General features: G+C 37.2%; 1 protein-coding gene across 1 annotated transcript in view; it reads right to left on the bottom strand.

Annotated features, from left to right (window-relative positions):
* EYS (eyes shut homolog) overlaps positions 1-13,694 on the bottom strand; it is a 700,592-nt gene that overhangs the window by 185,856 nt on the left and 501,042 nt on the right. The window contains exon 37 of the mRNA XM_063152992.1: positions 996-1,225. Coding sequence (XP_063009062.1) covers positions 996-1,225 — 230 coding nt within the window. The remainder of the gene's footprint in view (positions 1-995; positions 1,226-13,694) is intronic.

Raw genomic sequence — 13,694 nt, 5'->3', positions numbered from 1 at the left:
CTTGAAAAGGCTACATGGTAAAATAGTCTCTGATATCTAAGCAACGTGACAATTTGTTTTTTGAGCTGACAGTCAGTGACTGCTTTCACATTTAGGGAGTGCAATGACCTATTTTTAGACAGTAATACAATGTGATGCTAGCCCACATACACTAGCAGTCTGGCAAAGGCATTCTTAACTCCAGTTGCTTTTACTTCATACTGTGGGAAGTTCATTAGGAGGATGATACAGTTATATAACCATATTCTAGACACTTTTTGGTTCTTTTCCTGTACACCAGTAATGCCCTTTATGAGAATTATCTACTGCAATTCATAAACCACAGTACTTTAAAAGCTTAAAAAGTTTTTGAAGCCAGCTATGAAATTTGCTTTAAAAAGAACTTTCTGAAAAGCTATAATGAAAAGCAATTACAATTACAAAACAGAAATATTGATCAGTTTGCATTATAGCCTTGATTCATTTTACAAAGAAACCAAAATTACTAGAAGAATTATTTTCTTATTCAAATTCCAATTATGTTCATTTGATTGATCTGTGCTTTATGAGCAACAGTAGTAGAAGTATAAATGAGTTACAGAGAAAAAGAAAAGCCTTTTTCAACAAAGGATCTTACACAGTGATTTAAAAAACCCAGTCTGTAGAAATGGAAAGCATAATCTTCTGAGGAAGTCAGCTTACTTCTGTCCCAGAAATAATACAGTGAAAAACATACATTAAAATGGCGCACTACAATTTTGCACAAATAATGCAATGTTTTTGTCATTAACTCAAATTGCAACCCTTAGGAGTGTGCCTGACTCACATCACCTGATTTACACTGCAAATAAGTATTATTCCAGTTACCTCAATGAATTTGCTCCTCAGTTAACTAAAAGTAACTGGGATGAAAAGCAGAGAAATATGACAATCAATACCTCTTCCTCCCTTTTCATATCCAAAGCAGAATAAGACTTTCATTTCATAACTGACAGGGAAAAAATTGACCCCATTACCTGTTTCACAGAATCGCCCGGTGAAGTGCAGTGGGCAGTCACACTGGAATGAGGTGGCCCCAGTGGGCAGAGAGAGAGGGTGACACGTCCCTCCATTATGGCACAGTCCTTCCTGGCACACTGATGGCAATGCAGGGGAAATCTGAGAGGGCACACCAGGGTCAGGCAAGAGAGGCACGTCAGAGGAAACCGCAGGGAGTGCTGTTGATAGATGTGTGGGTACAGAGATTCTGAAAGGAGAGAGACAACACATCAAAACAAAAAACCCTGTGAGATCTAATTTTTGTTACTGTACTTAAGCTTCAATTTATATTAGTTTGTTGTTTTTAAATAGAAATTCAGACTATACTTCAGAAAATATGAATACATAAGGAATTCCCAAACCTAGTCCCCATCCAAAAAACTAGCAAAAACACAGTGATGGTATTTTTTTCCTGTCAGGGAGCAAGGAATAGCCTTCATGCAAGAAGCACAGTTTTATGGGCTCTCAAAATTCATTTTTGGTTGATGTCAACAACAGTTAAAAAATAAACACAGGCTTCACTTATTAAATAACTCATTGCTTGAAGTTACCAAAACTTGTAAGGCAGTTCTGTAAGAGACTTGCATATAAGTAGATGAAGCATGCATAGCAGAAGGGAAAAAGCTGTAGTACAGAAACACAGCATCTTTTAATTCACAGAAATATTGGGAAGAAAGGGGAAAGGTAAAGAAAAAGTAACTTTTTTGGTTTAATATCATCTGTTTGTCAACTGTGTTTGAAAGAAGCCTATATATTGGCTCCTGCTGTGCTCTTTCCTTTCTCTTGGGCACCTACTCTTGTATCAGCTAAAAATTTTGCTTCACCATGTTCTAGAGTTGTGAGTATGTCTTAAAAAGAAGCATTGGAAAGTGATGATGCACCAGTGGATTGCAACTGCAGAAACAAGGTAGGTGGAGATGCATTCAGTGTGACGATGCATTCACCATTCCATGTATCTATCTAACTTCTTAAGTCTAGTTTCCAAATTTTTTACATATCCCATTTACATGAAAACTGATTTTAATAATTTACTTTTTTGAAGACATATTTTAGAAAGCACCAACAAACTTCATAATATTCTGAAAAAAACTCTGCCCGACATAACACATCCCAGGTAAGTAAGTTGTCTGGTAATGTCACTATTAAAAATCTGCTTCTCTAAATTATAAATACAGCAAAATAAAAGGATACATGCCCACAGGCAGCTAGGAAAGAAAAGGAGGTGGACAGAGAAAGGAGATAAATAACTCAGGGCAAAGTAAATATCTAAGGGGACCCAAAGAAAGGCACTGTAACTGAGAAAGGACTGGAACCTGGGAATGAACAAAAGGCACGCAGGGCTTATGTGACAGCAAAGAGAAGATGTGCAGAGCCATAATAGTAAGAAAAACATTAGAATGGGATACTTAAGCAGGGATGCATCCACAACCAAAATAGCCAAAATACACACACTGTGGTGCTAAGCAATGAGGATTTCAAGGCAGCTATCTACTTTATATGAGAGAAAAGCATCCAAAAATATGGCAGTCATCAAGGTGGCTAAAAATAAATCCTTAAAATATTTTTGAGGCAGAGCACTTGCTAATAAAAGGCTTGAAACTTTTAGAAATTAATTGACTTGCTGTTTATTTCCATTTAGATGAATTGAATAATAACATTTCCATTTGTACAAATACAATGAAAACAACATAATTGCTGGATTTATAACAATACTTTTCTCCTAAGGGAAATAACTCTGTTGAGCTTCATGTAGGCTATTCCATTCAGAGCAGCATTAAGGGTGCATTAACAGGTCTTATCTTCTATCAGCAAGCACAGTAAATCTTCTATTTGCTAACACAGCAAATTAAAAATGCTTAGTCACCTGCTGGGATTACAATCTCTGATTAAAAGTAAATAAACCAAAAATCTTGATTTTTTCCCCAAGCAAAACCTAAATGTTGTAGAAAATCTGAACTAATAGCAGGTTTACGTAAAGATGTAGACATTTACAGGAGAAATTTATTGGGAGCAATTACTGGTATTTGTTGATTTTTCTGTTACTGCTGAAAAAAAAAGTAGTCCACAAAAACTACATAAAACCTGGGGAATTAACACAGTATAAACTAAGCTCTTACTACTAGCTATTAGAGAGACCATTTTTCTAATGACAGATAATCCTATTTGACCACTGCAAATTTACTCCTCTGAACCTGGTCACAGCTACTGTCAGGGGTAAAATGCTGAACAAGAGGGAGAGCTGTCTGACTGGCAGGTGCATTCTTGTCTCTGCTGAAAGCACTGATTTCCAGCTGTGGAAGTCTCACATCCCCTTTCTGATGGGAAGCTACTATTTTTCTCTAAAACAAAATCACAGCAGTGCGCTTTAAATGAAATTTTATGATCGCAAGTAATGCAGCCTTGTTTCATTTTTTGGTTGACATTCTAATCTGCAGAGGAGAAAGGAAAGCTACTTGGTAGGCTGATTTCTCCCCGGTTCATTTGCTAATTTTTCACAGTATGTCAGCCTTTGCAGTGTTGTTCTGGATGTTTTGCTTCTAGATGGTGCCTGACTGTGTTGGTGCCAGCACTGCTTCCAGGCTCCCCGCAGCTCCCTGCCTCGCCACAGAGGCAGGGAAGGCTTTGCTGGGGCTGCTCAGTGGGGCAAACATCTGCAGCTGCGCTCACAAGCCGTTCAGGCTCTGCTGGGAATATGCAATGGCCTCAGCTCAATGAATTTTAACTAAAACGCTATTTGAAGAAAGAGCTGGGAAGCATTTAAAGTAAAATAGTAATTGAGGTGTTGAAAGTTTTGACAAAGTGTAACAAAAATATATCAAGCAAAACTTGATTCACTGTTACTCTGAAACAAGGCTACAATTTTATATTTGTTTTTATTCTTTTTCAATTTCCCAGCCTGTCACTGCCTCTCAGGTCAATAATGCACACGAAGATCTTCTAACTTGCTGCAAGCATCAACACATTGTTTTTAATCTTACAATGACCTCAGAAAGCTGAGTTTTAAAGGCCTACAAGCTTGTGCTTCATAGCTGAGTGCATGTGAACTTGAAATGTTTGTCTAAAAAAAGACATTAGTGCGATTTAAAGTCTTGTTTATTTTATATTACATTGTTTGCCATTCATGAGATGTATGATGAACTGAATGGCGGGAATATAGTACTTAGAGGTCATGTTCAACATTATGTTATTAAACTAAAAGCACACATACCCAGACCAGCTGTGCTTCCCTCTCCCATACACTCCTCTCTCCAGTAAGAGCCTGAAACTATCAGTGTGTGAAGCCAGAGGCACTGCAGCTCAAAAAGCTAACACAACCTCTGGGATGCCCTGCTCTGTGCTGACCCGGCAGCGAGGGGCTCAGTCTCGACAGGGCTGAGCTGTGTGCTGCCAGTTTAGCCCCTGCACCAGGGCCAGGAGAGTTGCTCAGCCTGAAGAAAGGAAGGCTCTGGGGATTCTGGTAATTTGTAAAAATACCTGAGGGAAAAGACAAGGGGAAAGAATGTAAGCAGATGCCTCTTGCTGGTGGCCAAGACACACAGCAATGGGCACAAACTGAAATGCAAGAAATTCCACCTAAATTTAAGAGAGCTTTTTTTCTTTTTTTCCCAGGGTGATCTTTTTATATGATGGACTTCAAACTGAGACCTGCAAAGAGAGCACACTTTTCCCCCAAGCAATTCATTATCTGTCTGATGGCAGATGTGTCTACAGAAGCACTCTGACATTTCCCATGAAGCAGGTTGATGAGACAAGCAATGGCACGGGAGTCCCCATGATATGATAACATCTCCACAGCCTATATCTTCTGGTACTTATGCACTTAACATTTTATTACTGGAGTAATGGATTTAGCCTTATCTGATATGAGTGGGATAAGGCAGTTTGTATTTTTATCTTGTCAATAAAGTAGTTTGTGCTGGGAAGCAACTGCTTTTATTTGCAGTTTTCTTCAGTGTACATCATCCATTTTTCTTAGGTTGTGACAGAATATTATTTTAAGTGAACATTTTAGAATTTGGAGCCAAAAGAAGGATTTTTCAAGGGCATTAGCATGCATGGCATAATTTCAAAGTTTATGAAACTGAAAACAACTGCACTTCATGGACATGTTGGTTTAAACAGGAATAAATACCTAGTACCTTGAATGTAATTTGGCAGGAATTAATAAAGCCTTTTACAGGCTGTTTATTTCGCTGTTCACAACCATGTCAAGCAGAGTACTTTAAATGGCGTCTCACTGATTTCAATGAATCCACAGAGCAGTGTATCTGTGCACTTACCCTCCTGGAGACACCATTTACATCACTCAACACAGTAACTGGGAAAAAAATTCAAGAGCTTACCAGATATGGATTGTTTATACTCTGCAGTTTATATGTGAATCTGATTTCCTCACTCATGACAATTTTTGTTTTAGTTGGAAGTGCTGGGGGTCAGTTTTCTGAATAGAGATTATATATGCTCAGGCATATCTCTTAAAAAATTAAATTTTCAGTGTATGTTCCAGACTGTGAGCCCAGCTTCCTCCTCCTACAAGCCACAACATTTGGTAGCAGAACTCAGTGATACTGTAGTTGCAGCTTTCCATTAAAAATTCACAACTGGAATAACATCATTATTTGCAAGTGCTTTTGCACACACAGAATCTCATTTAAGGGTGCAAACTCATAGCAATGCAAAAAATATATTCAATATACAATGCAGTCAAGGATGTGAGAGTGAAATTAACAGATATAATGAAGCTGATGAAAGCTGTTTACAAATATGAAGGAAAAATTTAAACTCCAGGATACTAATGGGGCTAGATATGGGAAGCAATGTCAGTTACAGACAGATGAAAGCAGAAAGAGGAAAAGGAAATACATGTACTGAACCATATTCCTGTTTTTTCCCCCAAAGTATATACATTCCATGAACTTTGCAATGGATAAATAAGTTATTGGAGCAACAATATGTTGAAATTTTAATAGAAAAAACCTTTCTAAACTAGACATTGAAGTGAGTGATCCTTAGATGATACTTGAAAAACACCCTTAGTCCGTAAGTTTAGGACAATTGTTAAAACAATGGTTTTGCTAAAATGGAAGAACTGAATTTCTGTATCAAATTCAGTCATGTTTTTACTTGGCTTGCTTGAAGAAATAAGGGAGCATTAAATCTTTCAGTTCTTCGCACTGATCTTTACTTAAGCTTAAAAGATTACATGTGCCAATGATCCAAACATTAACTCAAAAAAAAAAAAAAGGAAAGAAGTCAAACCACTGAGCACTGAGTGGACCAGTGTGTAAATCTTACTTTTTCTGAAGTTAAAACAAATCTCAAATTTGTGTGAACTTCAGCTTTCTCTTTTACATTTAGTCAATAATCACAGTTGGAAAACCTCTTACCAGTTTCATCTTAGCTGCTATTTAGAAAAAGAGCACTTCAGAGGCCTAAGCACAGCATCTTTTTGTTGATTTCTGCAACTACTTTTGTTTCTTAGAACTGGTGGTTTTGAAAGGAAATAAATATGTCCATTCTCTCTTTGAAGATTCTTTCAGCAGATGAAAAATGTTATTTTGTTTTTTAATATGACACTGTACTTTTCCTTCTGAAAAGGCTCTGTAAAATTAGAATATAAGCATTCTGTTCCAGTCCTAAATGGCTGACTAAATTGTACTGGTTAAATTGAGTTCCTGTATCTGACATGCTATGACAACTATCCCAAAAATCACAATTCCACAATGGAGCCACTTCTGTTTACCAAAGATTCTAAGTTCAAGCAGTTCATCACCTCATTGATGCCATCTATAATTTAGACTCCAAAATGCATGATCTACCTATACAATATTATTGCACAATGTGTCTGTGAGGGATTAAGGAGGAGCACTTCTAGATCCTGAATATGTAATTGATTTCCTAAGCAATAATTCATTCAGACAAGACTTCTGCATTGTAATTTTTGGGGCTATAGTAGCCAAACTTTGGTCTTTGCCCACAGTGAATATTCTCCAGATGGGTAATACCCTGCATTGACAAGAAAAAACCCTTAAATGCTTCAACACATATGCTTAAAAAACAATTAACACAGTGGAAAAATACAAATCTGTACTCAGGTAAATATTCTAGCCCAAGGGATGGGGAACCATATGTGAACACTTGTCCTTTATCTGTTCAACCCAGTCAGTGCTTACTTCATGCAGGACAGAACAGACAAACAGACTGCTTTGGGGAGTTCTTACAGCACTTCTGGAAGGTGTTTATAATGCCACCAAGTTAAGGACAGAACTGAAGTCAAGAATCTTATAAACCAGAAGAGTGCTCTTATCACTGATCTGAGGAATAAAAACAGAAAGAAGGGATGTACCAATAGTGTCTCATCTCAATTTCTTCTGGGAATGTTTAGGAGATATTGTTCTCTCTGAGACACTCCTGTAAAATAGAGGCATTCTCAGATCCTAACAAGTGTGAGGAGGACTCTTAACACAATCAGGATGCTTCCAGAAATGAATGGCAGGCTGGAAAATCAATGTACCCTGATTGCATTAGAGATAAAGTGCAGTTTTGAGAATACATGGTTTGCTTTTAGAGGTCTCACATAAGAATAGTTTAGGCCTTTAAATTATTTTTACACATGAACTGCCTTATTTCTTTTAGGATTAGCTTCCCCATGTGCTGAAAATAGTTCTTACCCGCTTAAGAAGAGTAGGAAGATTTACATTTGTGGTTTCCACTGGGATAGTCACAGTAGCAACTGTGGGTCTGTGCTTTGGACCCCTACTGAGAACAGTGTTGGTAATATAGAGATGTTTCAGTTGCTGCCACACAGTGTTTGCACAGTCAGGGCCTTTCCTGCTCCTCACCCCACGGCACCAGTGAGCAGGCTGGGAGGGCACAAGGAGATGAAAGGGCCTGATCCCAACAGCCCAAAGGGACACCCCGTCATAATCAGCTGATTGTGCTGGGTCACAACCAGCATATAAAGCTGGCTGAAGAAGAAGGAACGTTTGGGGTGGTGGCATTTGTCTTCCCAAGTCAATGTTTCAAATGATGGAGCAGTGCTTTCCTGGAGATGGCTGAGCCTCCACCTGCCTGTGGAAAGTGATGACTGAATTCCTGGTTTTGCTTTGCTTGTCCATGGCTTAGCTTTACCTATTGAACTGCCTCCACAAGTTTTCTTACTTATACCGTTTGATTTTCTCCCCATTCCCACCAGGGAGTGCTGAGCAAGTGGCTGAGTGGGGGTTAGTTCCTGGCTGGGGTTAAACCATGACATTTTATAAATGTTAATTAAGATTCCTGTGTAGAAAGCATTTTTCTATTCAAGGACTCTGTTACTGGAAAGAAATAGGAATTTAAAAAAGCATTCTGTTTCACACACTCTAAAAATTAACATAGAAGTTGTCCTGAAAGCAAGAGGAGAACTATATGTAGAGATTATTAGTACAGAAAGAGTTAAAAATGCAGAGTACTGTTATGTATCATCTAGTCTTTCTTCCACACTTAATTTCTAATTATATCTTAATGCTGGAGAATGGCTGACATGCATAAACACAAACATCATTTATTCATCAGTAATTTGGCATTTAATTAAAATATTACTGCATTCTCATTGAATGCATAAGAAAGAATGTTGTAAATATGACAGGTCAAAAAATCTCTGTAATATTAAATGAGAGAATGAAAAAATACAGTACTTGAAACATCCTCAATAGAATTTTACAAGCTAATTTACAAAATAAGGAACTAAAATAATAGACTTCATGTAATTTTTTTTTCCTGTGAGGAAGAAATGATTTTACAATCAATAAAATGCATGACAGGTAAGAGAGTAAACAACAGCCCATAGTTAAACTGGATATAAGGGTTTATTTAAGAACTGATGAGAATAGAGCTGTTACCCTAGTTGTTTCTCATGCACTCCCCCGTGCCCTCAGCTCCCCCATGCCCTGTTATGTTCACTGGGTTTCCACTTCCACTTGTAGCAGGGAGGTTGCTGGTGGTTTGAGAAGCTTGAGTGGAAAGTCATGTTGATTCACATTGAGCTGCTGTCTGTAGTAATTGGTCTTGACTGCTGCCAGCCACAGTCCCTGTGCATCCCCTGGTATTCATCTCCAGGCATCTCTCTTATCTTCAGTATCCTCCCCCACTTCCAGGACCTTTCTTCCAGCCAGGAGGTTTACCTTCTTTCCTGGCCAGCCTCAAGTCATCTGGGACCTCAACTTTTAGCCAAAACCGATGATAAATGATGAGAGTGGCTGGTGAGCTCTTCTGTCACCACTCTCATGCCCTTGGGCGAATCCCATCTGGCCCATCAGACTTCAGAGTGTCTAAGGGGCTCAGCAGGTCACTAATTACTTTCTCCTGGATTGCAGGGGGTCTGTTCTGCCCCTACCAGCTCAGGCAGCTGGTTGCCCTGAGGATAACTGGTCTTCCTGTTAAAGACTGAGGTAAAGAAGGAGTTAAGTACCTCAGACTTTTCCTCTTTCTAGGTGACAGTGTTCCCTTCCAAGGAAATGGAGACTTTTTTTTCCTTTTGCTGCTAATGTATTTATGAAAACACTTTTTATTACCTTTCACAGCAGTGGCCAGATTGAATTCTAGCGGAGCTTTTGCCTCTCTAATTTTCTCTCTACACGACCTAATGATATCCTTGTGCTCTTCGTGAGCTTCCTGCCCCTTCTTCCAAATGTCTTAAACTGTCTTTTTGTTCTAAGCTCCTGTGACAGCTTCCTGTTCAGCCAGGCCACCCTTCTTCCCCACTGGCTCATCACATAATGGTAATCTCCTCTTTCTTATTAAAGAGGACCACTTTGTTATTAAATACTGTTTTCTAAGGGACTTTCTGAAATAGGGTACTGAAGAGGCACCCAAAGTCCCCCCTCTGTGAGTTCAAGGTAGAGGTTTAGTTGATCTCCTACCTTACATCACTGGGAATTTAAAATTCTACCATTTCATGGTTGTCCCAGATGGTCTCCAACCACCAGTAGTCTCTCTGTGCAGAAATACAGTGTGAGATCAGTCTCTTAAATGATGCTTTTATCTCAAGTCACTTTATTAACTGCAGGCTTCAGGGTCTGTTACTATTGTTTGGTCCAGACATTGTCAAAGTGTACAACCACTTGTATTGATTGAAGTAGGAGGTGTCTGTTTAAGAATTAAAAAGTTCAATTTTGGATATTCGTATATGTGTCCTTTTATCTGCTGGCTGCTATTGTTTGCAATTTAATTTTTTTTTTTCCTACAGCACTATCATATTTTAGCATGTCCCAGTGTAAGATGCAATGCTGGTAGATGACATGCCCTTCTTGAAATGACTGTAAGGGTACACTAAACAATGTTATGTTCTTACTAGTGGGATTTTCCTAAAGGAAGACTGTTAAATGCTGATATAAGTAATATTTATCTTTCATGAAATTGGAAAACTATTTGAATTTTGCCCCAAATGTGTTTTTGCAATAAACACTAACTTTATGTGAGAGTGAACAAATACTCTCACAAACACGTTGAGAGCACCAAGAAAAACCATCAATAACAAAGTAATTAAGTTTGATACTTATGACCTCATGTTCAATCTCTTTTGGATTCCTAATTCTCCAAGGCATCAAAATGCCAACCAATGTAGTCTTTTTCCTCCTAAATAGTTGAAGAAATTTCATCTGCAAATAAAACTCTAGGACAGAATTCACTTTGTCAAATATTATCTGCCTAAGAGATTTGAAACTTGACTGAGATGACCGCCATGGTTCTCCCCATAGATAATCTATATGCAGAGAGGTATCTCCAGCTCATCACATTCTAAAAAAAGTAAACAACTTTCTCCATCCACAGAGATGGTACTAAATAAAACAACTGTGATGAGTGAGGAAAATTTCCTACTTCTGCGCACTGTGTCACACTTAAAATCATTTGTGTTTTGATTATACAGCTGAAAAACATCCCAAACCACTTTTACGTATGGAAAACCCTTCCCAAAAGCATTTTCCAAAAATCATATGCCTTTACAGCAGAGAATGGAGCTTACCTTACCTTTTTATAACCTAAAGTAATCTTTCTAACATTTTAAGCAGCTTAAGTTTGCAATGAAGGGACTGCTGTTATTTTACATGTATAACAGAATGCAACTCTAACCTAGGAAAATCTTAAAACATGGAGTGATAGTAACAGGCAACATTATCAAGACTGAGAAGTTTCATTTTTAGTGTGAAGGACAGGAAGAAAAATAACAGTCCACAGACAAGAAATAAGGAAGCTCCAGATGCCTTGTCAGCAAATTTCTGTCTTTCCCTCCAGTATGTGAGCAATATTCAAAACTGCACAGGAAATAAGATCAAGTGCAGCAGAACATGCCACTGCTCTGCATTAAACTATTCACTTTTGATTAAGATGATGAATAACTAAGGAATAGTTAAGGAATTGAGTTACATTGATGTGGATTATTTGACAGAAAAATGTTATAAATGGATTATTCACGCCCTCCCATCTTCTTATCAACCCAAAGATGTAAGAGGGCAAGATCACAGTGAGGTAGAAAACATAATGAACTAAAACTATGTTATATTGAAATTATCAGGCAATCATGCTGTTTCAGAGTAATATTGGAAATTTTTGATATTTTGCATCCATTGATCCTAACAGCTTTTGTTTATCTTAAGCACTACCTGAACCCAACTATTATGTCATTGATGGGTTGGGTACCTGGCTATGACTTGGCAATAGGCAACACCACTTGTAAAACTAATTGTTCTTTCCAACTACAAAACAAGTCCCAAAACAAGTATCAAAACAAGAGCAAAAAAGAAACCTGAGGAAAATCTGGGAAGTTTTTCTCAATGGCAGAGAACACGTCTCATTTTCACCTTCAAACTGAGCTATATTCTTCAGCCATTCTTTCTTGAGTAACTTTAAATCATGAAGGGCAGCTATATTTAAAGCATTGGTATTAGTCATTTAAGAGGGTCATTCTATCAAAGCAGGTCAGATTTAATAATATCAGCCAAATTCTCATCATTGTATCAACAAAACAACCTTATGAATGCAACCAAGCCGTCAAAAGATGTAAGATGTATGTTTTGCTTACTTTCTTAATTAAAAAAAAAAAAAACTTGCTTTCCTTGTGAAAAATTTAGACAACTCATTCAGTAATCAAGACTTAAAATGTCTAAGCTGTACATTTAAATTTTGAAAAAAAAACGCACCAAGGCCAGTAGATTGTGCTCAGCCATCTGCAAAGGGCTTAGGAGGCCTTAGGAGGTACAAATATACCTTTTAATGTAAAAAATAGTAATTTTATTCAATTAATCCAACTTGATAAAAATCTGTCAATGGTTGCAGGGCCATATTCCCAAATTAGAGAATTTACCTTAGTCTGTTTGTATAAGAAAGTTATTCTGAGGGGGAAAATTATTTATTGTAAATAAAACTAATCTCACTTGCAACCAGAACTATCTCACCACTTAAAAGAGTTTTGAATGCTGCCAAATTTTTTTCATATACTTTATGTCAGTCAAGAATACTTTATATCTTCTGGTTTATGAAATGGATTTTTTAATTGATAAATTCTGGAAGCCAGTTACTGATGTCACACTTGTGTTTATAGTGCTCAGAAGAGATTTAATCATTTCCTATCATTTCCATACCATACTAACTCAATTTTATAACATCAGTGAACTATGTTAGACAGTTAGTTCTAAGAAATTAATGCATTTTCAATTGACTAATGTAATTTGGCTTCCAGTCTTCATCCTTACAAATGTAAAAATTTCACATTATGTCTTGCTATTTAAATAAGGACTTTTTTAGCAGTAAAGGAATGCCAAGTCACTTTTTTTTTTGTCAAGTAGGACCTTGTATGGGTTCTAGCAGTGCAGCATCATCTCCTATCTACCCCTTAATTTTAGCATGGGTCCAGAGAGGGAAAATGGAGAAAATTGTCTTCAGAAAACTGGTCAGAAGAACCTATATCTCAAAAAATTAATGCACTGCTTAGAAACAGGTATTTTTTAAAATTGATTTTCTTTATGTTCATGTTTTGTTTTTGGCACTGTTGGCAATTTTAACAGCTCATGATTTTATGAGCTGAAAACCTTCCTTCTCCCCATACATAGATAAATTACCTTAGATTCCTGCTATTGCCAACAATTGCTTTATTGAAACTTCAGAGTTTCAAAAGAAATCTGTATACCCATAACTAATACTGTGTGCCAATGACTTTAGAAGTATGTGGGTAGGAGCTGAAGAAGGAGAAGAAACAAATCCTAAACTTATCTTTATATTAAATATTAATTTTGAACAAATTTTCAAAAATATACATGAAAATGTAAAGACACCTACAGTTTATCACAGATGAAGCAGCATTTCTCTATTCTCTCTACATTCTACACATTACAGAACTTGGCCTTCTGAGAGTCAGAATTTCTTATTTATCAATATTCATTTTAAAGTTTACACATATATTCTCAATTTCTTATGCTTCTGATTTCTGCTTTTCATATGCCAGTGTATTTGAATGTAAAAAAAAAAAGGACTTTTCCTTCTCACAAATATATCAAGGTCTGTCTTGAGTTTAAGGCTACATTTCTGAAGAATTTCTTCCTTAGCCAAGAGCTGCAATTTCACTTTTAAAGAAGGAAGGAGAAAAAAGGAAAGGATACAACAGGATTTAAAGCTGTTCTTTTTCTGAATAGTTATTTGCACAG

This window comes from Melospiza melodia, chromosome 3 (genome assembly GCF_035770615.1).
Source record: "Melospiza melodia melodia isolate bMelMel2 chromosome 3, bMelMel2.pri, whole genome shotgun sequence".
NCBI classification, from domain to species: Eukaryota; Metazoa; Chordata; class Aves; order Passeriformes; family Passerellidae; genus Melospiza; species Melospiza melodia.
Note: the sequence above shows the minus strand (reverse complement) of the source record. Positions and strands in the feature narration are given on the sequence as shown.